This window comes from Capricornis sumatraensis, chromosome 12, assembly GCF_032405125.1.
Source record: "Capricornis sumatraensis isolate serow.1 chromosome 12, serow.2, whole genome shotgun sequence".
Classification (NCBI taxonomy): Eukaryota; Metazoa; Chordata; class Mammalia; order Artiodactyla; family Bovidae; genus Capricornis; species Capricornis sumatraensis.
The window spans coordinates 93,472,755-93,485,898 of NC_091080.1; the positions used below are offsets into that span (position 1 = coordinate 93,472,755).

The 13,144-nt window shown below is 54.2% G+C and overlaps 1 protein-coding gene across 8 annotated transcripts in view; it reads right to left on the reverse strand.

Annotated features, from left to right (window-relative positions):
• Positions 1–8,642, reverse strand: part of ANKRD10 (ankyrin repeat domain 10) — a 31,494-nt gene extending 22,852 nt beyond the window's left edge. For 7 of the 8 annotated variants that reach the window (XR_011145789.1, XM_068984699.1, XM_068984703.1 and 4 more), the window contains exons 1-3: positions 8,335–8,642; positions 4,462–4,614; positions 538–629 (exon numbers count right to left, since the gene is read on the reverse strand). Coding sequence is in view for 7 of the 8 variants with exons in the window: in XM_068984699.1 (XP_068840800.1) it covers positions 538–629; positions 4,462–4,614; positions 8,335–8,544 (455 nt within the window). In the remaining variant the exon portion in view is untranslated. The remainder of the gene's footprint in view (positions 1–537; positions 630–4,461; positions 4,615–8,334) is intronic. The other variant, XM_068984700.1, reaches the window with a different exon arrangement.
• Between the last annotated feature and the right edge of the window lie 4,502 nt (positions 8,643–13,144).

Below are 13,144 nucleotides of genomic sequence, written 5' to 3' on the forward strand. Positions count from 1 at the left end.
AGTTCCATTTTACATGGAATTATAAAATCATTAAAAATCGTAATAGGTTTTAAAATATAAGATGTTCTCACATCTAATAAAAGATGAGGAAATGAAAATTTAGAAGAGCTAACTGTCTGCAAGATATTTTGAGCCAGAGAGGCCTGAAAAGATAACGTAATCCAATTCAAGGCACTCATTTTTAAATTAAAACTTGGCAAACTTTGAAGACTTGCCCACAGTGACACAGCTAGGCGGTGGTAAAGTCAACAATGCCAGGCTCTAAACTTAACGGGTTAACTGTCATCTCCCTAATACGCTCACTCACTCTCTCTCTCATGGCAAGAATTCCAAGGCTGCTGTGATCAAGGCCCCTTCTGCTAGTGGTCAATTTAACCCACACAGCAACCTGCTGACTACCGCCAACTCATCTAAAAAGCAAAACTACATTACTCATGTTAAAAACAAAGCTCAGAACTTGTGCTTGCTCTAAACCTGTCTCTAAACACAGCACCCCGACCACATCTTTGGTTGGCATGAATAAATGAAGACGCTTACTCGACTTGAGCCCCGTTAGCCACCAGGGCACTAATGCAGTCCAGGCTCCCAGAGCGAGCCGCCTTGTGAACAGGAGTCTCGCCCTCACAGTCCTGAAACGACAAAAATGATACACACAGTGAAAACATTCAGATCCACATTCTGGAGTCATTAATGAAGGCCATGGGCCCGCTCAGCCCTCTCTGAAACTCTGAAACAGAGGAAGGTGAGCGAAATTTGAAGCAAAACACAAAGTGCAGATGAAAGGGCAGAGCAGACCAAGAAGGAGCGCACGGTCCCGGATTTTCAGGGCGAGAACCGGACACTCAAGGGGCCTCCGCAGCAACGGCAGCACGCGTGCTGCAGGCGCAACTGAGAAGTACTTCTTATGGCGAACCACTGTGCAGACGAAGGCACAACGCAAAACCACTGTCCTCAGACAAAACCAGTAATCCAGGCCTAACACCCACAGCCTGGTCTAGTCTGCCCACAGGTATCTAAGGCTCCCACAGGACATCCTGAGGCCACACATCACCTCAGGCATGCCCAGCACCCCCACTGCCCCAGATGTTTTATCCTGAGCGTGAATCAGCCCTACACTTTAAACAAGACTGCTGAGATAAAGGGTCGAGAAAGAAGAGGAAGAGAGAACGTGGAGTCAGACAGGCAGCTCCACACAGTTTAGGCTGTTTGTGACGGGCAGCTGTGTTTAAGGACCTCCAGAAAGGCTGCATTAGAACCTGACCGATCCTTCAGAGGACAAGGAAATGGAAACCCACTCCAGTATTCTTACCTAGAGAATCCCATGGACAGAGGAGCCTGGTAGGCTGCTGTCCATAGGGGTGCACAGAGTCGGACACAACTGAAGCGACTTAGCATGCATGCATTGGAGAAGGAAATGGCACCCCACTCCAGTATTCTTGCCTGGAGAATCCCAGGGACAGAGGAGCCTGGTGGGCTGCCGTCTATGGGGTCGCACAGAGTCGGACACGACTGAAGTGACTTAGCAGCAGCAGCAGCAGACCCTTCAGAAAACAACGTTGAAGGAGGCAGAGGAAGTGAGCGACTGACTCAGGGAAATGACTCTGAAGAATACAGTCATTAAAAAAAAGAATTACTCTACACTGTATGAAAGGACCCAAAAACTCTGAAATACAATTTCATTCATAGACTCTGGGGTAAAATAAAAGGTCAAGAAAGACAGCAATCAAGAGAAGCTGCTTCCGTTAGAACAACTGATTTCGGACTTTCTGCCTCAGAAATGCCAACAGTCCTTGAATCAATCATATCCCATCATCACCGAATGGGAACGTGGTGCAGAAGACCACACAGAGTTGCGGGGAAAGACAGCAAGTCAACTCGCAGGGGAGAGCGAGGCGGGGCTGTAGCAGAGAGCGCGGCAGAGCGCTGCATAAAAACAACGCAATGGGAAAGACGCGACTGCTCACTGCAGGGAAAAGCACACACGTTTAAGCTCAAAAGTGACATAAAATCCCCAACAGAATAGTCCCATTTTTGAAGAAAGAAACAGAAAATCATGAGTCTACACAGTAAACTACCTGGTAAAGTCGACTTAAAACAACTATAAAAACCTACCCCTATTCTCTGAAATGGGGAGGGAGGGGGGAGGCACACGCTAAGGATGTGCAGAAAGGAGGCAGCGATCACCCACGTGCATCGCCGGGACGAGCAGAGCCAAGACTCAGATGAGATTCTGCCAAATAACACAGAGACGGAGAAAAGAAAACAGGACTTTAAAAACGATCTTTAGTATGAGAAAAAAGGTATTCTATATTGTTTCAAGAAGATGGTGGGACAGCAACAGAAGGCAGAGAAGAAAGCAGAGCCACCCTGCTTCTACTTCGCATTATGCGAGCAGCCCATTTCAGCTGGGGAGGTCAGAATGAACACTATTTAAAGAAAACTGCAACCAACAGAATGAGAGTCAAGAGCAATTTTATGGTTACTCACATCTCAAGTTCAGACCAGTCATATTTCAAAAATACCAAACAGCTTGTAATATGACTCTAGAACTATTGCTGGCAAACTCTGAGTCATAAAAGACAGAGGGAGCCGTGCCAGAAATCCAAAGCAGAAAAGTCACCTTGAATTTTAATTAGAAAAAAAAAATTTTTCTAAATCTAGTTATAAGAAACTACAGGCAATATCAAGCAACAGCACCATCCTAGAAGGGGTTTGAAAGAGATGACTTATGGACTACAAAAATAAACCACTTAACAACGAACTCCACTTCCTCTTTGGGTAATCTCAGAGCACTGAGCCTCGAGATGGCACATCCAAGCTTCAGGGGCCACTCCTGCCAACCTCAGCAGTGGCGGCGAAGGCCTCCATTACACTTGAGGAAATGAGCTCAGACAGGTTCGTAACTAACATGCCAAAAGATCAAGACTAGAATATGAGTTAGAACAAAACTTATTAAGACTAGGTTCCAAAAATTCTATACACACGAAGAACAGGAAAAACCTGGGTTTAGTTCTGTACGTTTGTGTGGGAAATGAGGAGAAACTGGCTACCTTGCGATGAGCCGAGAGTAAGACTACTGGGGCCTCAGGGTCGCGGGGTGCTGGTCGCAGCAGTCCAGCCTGGCAGCCGAGCCTCAGTTCCCCATGTGAGACCAGTCAGCCAAGGCCCCAGCCACACCCCCGTGGGTGAGAGGACTGGGCGTGTGGGGCCAGGTGGGCTCTCGCAACACTAGAGGAGCGCTGCAAGGAGACTGGCCCTGGGGATATCCACCCTGGAGCAGGGCCGGGGAGGGCTTCCACACAGCACCATCCAGAGCGGCTCAGGGAAGGGGCGTCTGCGGAAAATACCCAGCCGCTGGAAACCATTCTATGAAAAGGGGGCTTCTGGGCTTAAAAGTCTTTGAAACACAGCATCAGACGACTTCTTTAGAGCTCTCCAAATTAAATGTTATGTAACACCTTAATTAAAATCATCATGAAGAAGGTTCTACACTTAAAACTCCACATACATACTGAACAGTAACTACTGCTATTCACACTATCCTACCTCACTGATAAGGAAATTGAGTCACAACCAAGGAAACAGCCTGCCCAAGGCCACGGAGACGGGAGGCAGGGCGCACCCTTCCCACCAGGAGGAAGGGGGAGGAGAATCCCGGAGCAGGAAGGAGACGGGTGAGGACAGGCAGCGCCCAGCGCCACAGCCACTCAGCCGCCCACTCGGAACTCCCGAATTCTTGGAGAAGGGCGACAAAGCACAGAAGGAGCCTGTGTGAGGGGGGTGGCGTGGAGGGGAACCGGTGAGCCGAGCAGCAAGAGATGGGCCTAAATCCAGGCTCTCCTCGTAGCCCTGTCCCCCTACCCAGGCTCACGAAGAGACAAATGGCCCTCACCCTCGCTGCCCTTCCTCACTGACCCCTGACTTAAACGACTGCTACAACGCCTTTCCTCAACCTGGTGTCCAGGAGTCACTTTCTACTTGGCACCTGACTACCTCCCAGTCTGGTCATCATCCCCACCTAGTACCTGGAGCGAATAGCTCAGATGGTAAATCTGCCAAAACTAGCACAACCAGATGACTGTAGATGACTTCATAGCCATTCTTCTGCTGAACAGGTGTGTCCTCACAGCCATCAGTGGGGATGAAGCTAAGGCAGCTGTGAGCAGGGGAGCCAGGAAACCTAGGCTCAAGACCAGACTTCTTCCGTCACCAGCTGTGACCTTGGGCAGCTTGCTGTGGGTCACAGGAAGTCACACAACAGGTGAAAGCACTCTGCACAGAAAGCATTGCTATGTGAAGGCCGATTATCCACAAACAGTTTAATAAACTTAAGTTCCAGTTAGCCCACAGGTAAAGCTCCTACACTCTAATTAACGCCTCAATTTAAAACTCAACACCATGTAATTACAGCCGGAAGAAGAAAACAAAAACAAACCACGTCAATCACAGGCACTGCCTTACCGGTTTGTTAATGCTGGCTCCTGCTTGGATCAGCCAGAGGAGGCACTGAGGGTGTCCCCCAAAAGCGGCAACGTGGGCTGGGGTCTGTGCGTAACGGGTGGTGGAGACGTCCAGGGTGGCCCCCGCTCTCACCAACTGTATCAAGCATTCCAACTTGGAGAAGAGCAGGAGGGGGTAAGAGAGGCACAAGAGTCAGTATACCCGTAACTCTACTCAGTCTAAACTCTATGGTGGAGACGAGTGGGGCTTTGCTAAGTTTTTTTCTGTTTAACAAAGTAAAGGCATGCCTTCCCAATATCACAAAATTTAAAAGGCTTATTTAAAAACACATTTTTCCTCTTCCCTGTAAAAAAGCTGGTACACAGGAATAGGAAGTCAAAATGATGGACACAATACAAATTTAAATGTTTTTCCCACAGCTAACAAAACCAATATAACGTTGTATATCAACTATAGTTCAATTTTTAAAACAGCTCAAATCAGAAGAGACTAGACTGTATATTCAAGGATTTTGATCAGAACTAAGCTTTGCCACTTTCATGAACTATTCTAAAAAATTCTGAACACTTAAGAGTGACTGGTTGGATTTTCTGCGTCCTGCACAGGCCGCACTCAGGCCCAGCTCCAGATCTCAGGGAGAAGACGGCGCCGAGCAGGCGAGAGGGCAGCACTTCATCTCGTCACAGTCTGTATAGAACCCGTCCGCCATCAAGGATAAAACTGGCCGAGCAGCACAGGTGAGCTCTGCTCAGGCAGGTGGACTCAAGACAGACAGAAGGGCGGGAGTCAGGACGAGACTCTGCAGCCGGGCACCAGGATCACACTAGTCTCTGGAGAAAGAGCCAGCACACTCAAGTTATTCAGCAAGTGCCTACGCTGCGCCTAGCACTGTGAGGGAGGTCTGCTGTCCTCAGATCGAGGACAATTGCCTGTTTCTCCTCCCCAAACACCATGCAGAGTCAGTGGGGAAAAAAAATTGCTCACTGCCAGTAATTCTCCTCCAGAGGACAGACCTCAGGTGAGGAACAAACGGCTACCCCTGGGTCTCACTCAGTGTCTCTTATCCTCTTTCAGCAATTTCATTGTTTCCTTTCAAAGGATAGAGCACTGCCATCAATGATTTTGTGAGGATGAACTTGCAGTTGGTGGTACAGATTTAAAATAGGATTTGTCTTCAAGAAACCTGAATCTGAGAGTAAAGGCTTAAAAAGAGGTACTATTTTGGTATATTTTTACTATTTTGGTATATTTTTACATATTGCTTTTATTAATATACTGAGTGAAAAATGAAGGTCAATAATAGTGACAAGATGAGCAGGTCTCAAAGCCAACAAAAATGAAATAAGGATAAAAATCGCTTGATATGCCAAAAGTAGTTAATCTTAGTATGAACTGAGAGGTCCCTAGACTAAAATTTGTTAACCGCGGTTTGATGAAGGAAAGCAGGTTTGGAATTTTGGAAAGATACTGTTCAATAGGACACCTTGTAAAAAACAAGGTGTAATTAAGAGTTTTTAAATGATGTCTGGTTTAGTCCTCTGGGCGTGAACAAGCCTCATAAAACGGTGAGGTAATCTGTGCGTAGCTGGCACATTTCTAGGAACACAGATTGAGAGCTGAGAGTAGTTCACAACATGCTAAACGCTCAGCTGGCTTTGCACAGGCTGAGAACAATGAAGGTCTGCGTGCACGCTCAGTTGCATCTGACACTTCTGCAACACCATGGACTACAGCCTGCCAGGCTCCTCTGCCCGTGGGATTTCCCAGGCAAGAATACTGGAATGGGCTGCCACTTTCTTCTCCAGGGAATATTCCCGCCCCAGGGATGGAACCCACGTCTCCTGCATTGGCGGGAGGGGTGGGGTGGGGTGGGTGGTCCTTTACCACTGAGCCACCTGCGATGCCCTGAGAGGAGTTCACAGCACGCTGAACGGTCGGCTGGCTCTTGCACAGGCAGAGAACAGTGAAGGCCTGAGTGTGCACCAAAGGAGGGAAGCTGCTGGCAGGGTGCGGGGAGACAGGGCTGAGAACCCTCATCAGGACCTCTGGCCTAACTTTCGCCCTAACAGCCTTTCCTTGCGGCCCCTTCTGCATGTAGGATCCCACAGAGCCGGAGGCACTAAAATAAAAGGCTCCGGTCCCGACTTCTGGTCTCTGAGGGCATCTACTACACGGTGGCCAAGGTTTACTACCCGCGTTCTGTGCAAGCAGAGACTTGGTGAATTCGGCTGGTTTCATTTTTATTACAAAACACACATGCATGCAATTCACCACTTCCATCACCATAGCCATCTTGCTATTTTTAATTCCTAGAAATAGGGGAAGCACCTCTGCCTTGGTAAGTATTCTAAAGGAGCCCTTAAGCATTTTACAGAATGTTTGGGGTTGCCATGCTGTGTCCTTCTTAACCAGGGTAGGGAAGATCGGAATCGACAGGGGAACCTTTGCCCTAAAAATCTGCCTTGGCTATTACAAGGGTGGTGGCGGTAGTTTAGCCCCTAAGTCGTGTCCGACACTTTGGGACCCCATGGACCGTAGCCCGCCAGGCTCCTCTGTCCATGGGATTTCCCAGACAATACTGGAGGGAGTTGCCATTTCCTTTTCCAGGAGATCTTCCCAACCCGGGACGGAACCGTCTCCGGCACTGGCAGGCGAGTTCCTTATCCTTGGACCACCTGAGAGGCCCGTTACCGGGGTGCCTCTCCCCTCCCCCCGCCCCCCAAACACGAAGATGCCGAGAACCACTGCTTTGAGAATTACCTAGTTTAATGTAAAAACGAAGATGCGCTCAGCAGGGAGATGGCTCCCGGGCTAACTGACCGGCTGGGGAAATCCACATTCCAGGCTGCAGGGAGACGCGCCGGGAGGCGCTTTTATTCTTGTCTATTGACACTGATTTCCCCGGGGATCTCACGGCCCCGCACGGCCAGCCTCCTCGCCCCGCCGTCGTGACTCCCTCTCACTGAAATAAGCCGACTTCGTTTCCCTGGGGGCCGGAAGCTGCTTCCCAAAAGTTCCCGCTGGGCTGTGACCGCAGCCGGCACAAGGAAGCCGTCACGGCCGCTTCTGGGAAGCCCGGAGGCCCTGCCTGGCGAGCACCCCTCGGGGCGCGGCTCGCCGGCGCCTCGCGTCAGGTCCGCAGCGGCGCCAGCGCTCCCGCCCGCAGAGCGCCACGGGCCGCGGCGCGCGACAGGCCCGGCGCACGGCCTCGCAAGAGGCGGCCACCGCGGAGCGGCCGACCCGGGAACCGACGCGCGGCGGGCCACGCCGACCCGGCCACACGCGGCACGGAGCCCCCGGGGGCTTCGAGCGCCGCGTCCCGCAGGCTGCCCGGGACGCGGCCGCCCGACCCCGAAACCTCCCACTCGGCCCCCGGGCGCGAGGCGGCCCGACCCAGGCTCGGCTCGTGGAGGTTCCCCGCGGAGAGCCTTCCCTCAGAGACGCGCCCGGGCGGCGCGGCGCGAGGAGAAGTTCCCCGCGGAGAGCCTTCCCTCAGAGACGCTCGCGCCGGCGCGCCGCGTCTCCACCCCGGGCGGCCCTGCCCTCGGCCCCGCCGGCTGCGGACGAACCTCGCCGGCGGGGCGGCGCCTCGCGGCCGCAGCCCGCGTCCGAAACTTGCGCCGCCGCACATGCGCCGCGCACGCCGGGCCCGTTTCCGCCGGCGCTCCCGGCGCGCCCCGCGCGCGCCCCTCGGAGCCGCGGCCGCCCCCCCGCGCCGCCGACCAAACGCCCCGGCCCCTCGAGGCGCCGCCGCGACCCCCCGTTTCCGCCCCTCGATTTCCGCCCTCCGTCCCCGATGCGCCCCGCGACCCCCGAGCCTCGGCCCCCGCAGCAAAGCCGCGGAAGATGGCGCCTTAAAGGGCCCGCGCCCACCTTGCCGAAGTGCGCGGCCCAGTGCACCGGCGTCCAGCCGTAGAAGGAGTCCTCGGCGGCCAGGTGGGCGCGCGGCGTCTGCTGCAGCAGCGAGCAGAGCGCGGCCAGGTCCCCGTCGCGGCAGGCGCGGTGCAGCGGGAAGCGGAGCGACAGCAGCTCCTCGCTGGAGAAGCCCGCTTCCACACCCGCGCCCGCTCCCACCGCCGACATGGTCCGTCACGGAAGAGCGCGGACTGGCGAGCAGAGAAGACGTCTCAGGGAGGACCCGAGAGGCCACCGCCGCCGTCCGAGCACAAAGGAGCAAGAGCAGCGCGGCCGCTCCTGCCGAGCCGAGAGCGCACAGGGACGGGGCGGGGCGGGGCGGGGGCGTGGCCTGCGGCGGCGGGCTGGGGGCGGGGCCGGAGGCGTCGGGGGTGGAGCCAGGGTCTCTGGGGGCCGGGCCAGGGGCGGGGCGGGGCGGGTGCATCTCTGGCTTGCGTCTCCTGTCCAGACGTCAGGGCTGACGGTGTCTTGACTCCCTTAATGAAAACTTCCCGGAGCCGCAGGTTTGGGGTGCGGGCGCAGCCCCCTGAGGCTACGGCCCGCGCGGCTCTAATTCTAGCAGTGAAACAGGCGGGGCCTCCGTGGGGCCCCGAGAGCGGTTCCCGCGCTCTGGGTCCTGCTTCTCAGGTGGGGTGCACGCTTCCGAGAACATATGGCGGAAACGCTGAGAAACCCTGCAGCACGCAAGGAAATACCAAACGCTCCCTCTGTGGTCGAGGTCACAGGTTTTTGAAGACTTTTTTCTGATTATGAGTAATATGTGAAAGTCATCAATCATTTCATTATCAAGGAGTAACGCCTATTATGGAGAAGGGAATGGCAACCCACTCCAGTATCCTTGCGCGGGAAATTCCATGGACAGAGAAGCCTGGTGGGCTACAGTCCATGGAATCGCAGAGTCGGACACGACTGAGCGACTTGAGCGCAACCTCTCAACGTGCGTTCCTGTTCAGTCGTGTCTGACTCTGCGACCCCATGGACGGTAGCTGGGTTTTGCCCAACTCTTACAATTAGTACTAATTACAGATTTTCTTTAGGGCTGTTGTTTTTAAAATGTCCTAGGAGGAGAAAAGTATGTTCATAACTCAGATCCTTTGTTTTTATTTGAGAAAGCAACTGTATATAAATGACAAGGGTTCTCTCCTTGACCAAACTCTACTCAGGCTCCCCTAAATTCCAGCAAGGCCTCAGCTTTTGGACGTGTGTGTTCGTCTCTGCATTGTCCAATTTTAGCGAGAATCCTGCTAAGTTGGCTTGGCTAGACTCCCCCGTCTCTGATAACCATCTGTATCTCACGGGGTTCTTCATCCTCCCCTAACCCTGGTGATATCTGCTCACCCCGGCCTGCCTTCAGCGAAAATCCAGTTTAGCCAGAATCCTGGACATTTAGTTGACCTCTTAGTTATCCTCTTCTTGGTAATGCCCGATCCACGATTCCCTCCCTGCTCCTTGGCCTGAGTCCCCACTCACCCTTGACGTATGCAGAGTTCTGTGCGATCCTTCTGGACTGCAGGGAAACAACGAGGTCTCCCCAGTCCCACTGCGGTGGTCCCCGCACCCACCTGAAGGCTCCCATTGAATGAAATCTGCCTTCCTACACTTTAACAAGTGTCTTTGAATAATGTCTCCTTTAACAGTTTGAAATATTTTTTTTCTTTAATGTAAGCAAAATTGGGTATTTGAAGATGCGATGGAAAAGAGGAAGATTCAAAACTCAGTATATGTATTAGAAGCAAAGCCAAACCCAGCCCTGCCTTTAGGATTGACATTGTGTTTTCCTAAAGGGGATTGTGTGTGTGAGCTGCTCGCGTAGGCCAGGCTTGGAGGAAGAAAGTTCCCGTGAGAGATGCACAGAGGGGACCACGGCCTTGGTGGACAGTGGTGAGCCTCTTGTGGGTGCTGTGGTCACCCTGGGAACTGGACCCAGTGGACAGGGCGTCACGGGAGACGAGGCTGGAGAGGAGGTGGGCAGCACTGTCCACCACACGCGGAGCCTCTGTGCTTCCTGAAAGTGTCAGTCCTCGAGGGCTCTGCTGTGCTGACTAAGGGAGGGCTGGGGTGCAGACGGGGCACCAGAGAGGGTGCAGCTGGCTGGGGGGGTGCCCACTGCGGTGGCGCCCTCACCGAGGCCTAAGAGCGGGACCAGAGCCCGGACTGTTCTGCTCTCCCTGCGACCCCTTCTCCCCGCCCCTGTGCCTCCCACCGCGCTGCCAGGTCCACCTGTGGAGACGGCAGGTCTGCGTGAACTTGGCCTTGAGAGTCTCGGGCCACCCGGGCTGCCGTGAGAGCCTCTGCATCTGTCTGCCTGGCTCAGACAGCAGAGATGTGTTTCCTGCAGCTCTGGGTGTCTGGGTCCGGGTGCCAGCACTGTGGGATGCGGGAAGGCAGGCCTCTCCCCCAGTTCAGAGGCCTTGTCCTTGCACCATGGACGGGCGCCCTGTTCCTATAAACCCTCAGAACCGACTCGCCGAGTTTGGCAAGCGCCACTCACAGTGACAGGCTGCTCTGTGCTGTGCTTTGGGGCGCTAAGAGGGAGGGTCCGCCCTGCACTGGGGATGAAGGGGTCAGGGAAGGGCAGTGTCCAGGAGGGGCCGTCTCCCAAGTGCCAGCGGTCCCGGGAGCCGGGAAAGCTCCATGAAGTGCAGGCTGAGACTCAGATTTGATGGATGGCTGCTCGTTCTCAGAAAGGGAGCCTTGCCCTGGGGCAGGGATCTCCTCTATAAACATCACGAAGGTTCTGGAATCTTGCCAATTGTCCTGTTTTCCTTAAATGTTTTTAGAAAAGTGATTAGCACAAGTCCCCTTACAGTGAAATAGAAACAGAAGGTCTGTCCTCCCCTAGAAGCAGAACGTGAAAGCAGAACCGTGGGGGACAGAGGGTGAAGGTTTGCCGAAGGAAAAGGGAACAGCGGGCTGGCGCCCAGAGATGGGCGGTTGGGTCGGGCTGCTCGGGGGCAGGGCCCCGCTCGCTGCTGAGAGTGACCGCAGGCCCCTCCCGACTCCTTGACCTTTAACTTGCCAACTGCACAGTCTGTTCAAACGTTTCAGCTGATTCCTTCATTTCCCAGAGCTCTTGCGGGAGAGAAGAGCCCCAGTGAGCCACAGCTATTATTAAATGTGCTGGCCATCCCAGGGGTGGGTGGTGGTGGTTGGGGGGGGCTGGCTGAGTGGCCCGGAAGTCCCTGGGAGGCCACCCTGTGGGCAGAGCCCTTGGGCAGAGGCTGCTGACAGCTGCGGGCCAGACCAGCCACGGGCACCTGGTGTCTGTCGTGTCATCCTCGCCCATCCTGACACGCCCACCCCTGAATGAGTTCTTTAAGAATGTTCCAGAAACAAGAGCATGCAGCCAGCCTGGGAATCTCTGTTACCGAGGAGAGTGGGATCCTAGCCCTCTGATGAAATAACTGGAAGGAGGCTGTCACAGTGAAAGCACTCTTGCCCTGGAGGCGAGGTGGGAGAGAAAAGCCCCGTCTCGTGATCCCCAGGCGTGGACACCACTGCCGCCGCACTCTGCCGGAGCCCTGCACCCCTTCCTGGCTGCGTAGGGCTGGGGGTGCGGGAGGCGGCCGGAGACAGGCGGGGCAGGCCGAGCAGCGGCAGCCCGGGGCACGGTGGCCGGCCCTCCAGCCCTGCCCCGTCTCCCCCAGCTCAGGTTGGAGAAATCGCCCTGGGCTTCCCTGGTGGCTCAAATGGTAAAGAATCTGCCTGCAGTGCAGGAGACCTGGGTTTGATCCCCGGGTTGCGGACATTCCCCTGGTGAAGGGAATGCCAACCCACTCCAGTATTCTTGCCTGGAGAATTCCATAGACGTTAGAGCCTGGCGGGCGACCGTCCACGGACGTGACTGAGCAGCTGACACTTCACACTTGGTTGCAGGAGTGTTTCTCAGCTTGTTGGCATAATCTCCTCATTCCGTAAAGAAGATCAACATTATTATGCTGGTTCTGCAGAAAGGTCCCAGTCAGGGTCAGAGAGGTTGTGGGTGTGGAGGGGTTTGGATGGAGAAGCTCGAGGTTACTCACTGTTCTCCAAAGCCTTTTTATTATCGCCCCCCCCCCCCAACACCCTGGCCACCAACAGTTTATAAAAATTTCAGCTGCGAAGTGTCCCTGGCATGAGCTGTTGCTGTTAGCCATGTCGTTTCACTGGGTCACAGTGACAAGGCACCCAGGGCACCTGTCAGACGCTGGCACCGCTTAGAATGTGAGCCAGCCGCTCCAAGTCCCCTTGGAGCCTGCCCGGCTCCCAGCCCTTGGGAGACGGCCCCTGCTGGACCCTGCCCTTCCCTGACCCCTTCATCCCCGGTACAGGGTGGCCCCTTCCTCTGGGGCTGTCACTGTGAGTGGTACTTGCCAAAGGTTCTCAGACACCAGCGAGGGCTTGTTCCTCTCCCAAGAAGGGTCGGGGGCCAGGAGCTGTCGTCACCGTTGCTCATTCGACCCTGCCTGCCTCTGTGGACCAGGGGCGAGAGGAGGGTAAGTCAGAGACTTTTGCCACACTCAAAATCTAGTCTGTGTGGACTAGAAATATGGAAGGAAAAGTGGAGATGGTTCACAGGGAGACAGCAGACCATCTTTATGGCATTAGAGTAGTGAAAGGTTTCTTAACAAGACTCACAAAGCAACCCACAAAAAAAGGACACACGTGACTATATTATAATCGATAACTTCATTTTGACAAAAGTCACCAGAAACAAAGTGAAAGGGAAGCAGCAGACAGAAGGAAAGAGTTTGCAAGTCACTCAACGAAGCACTGGCATTCGGCATGC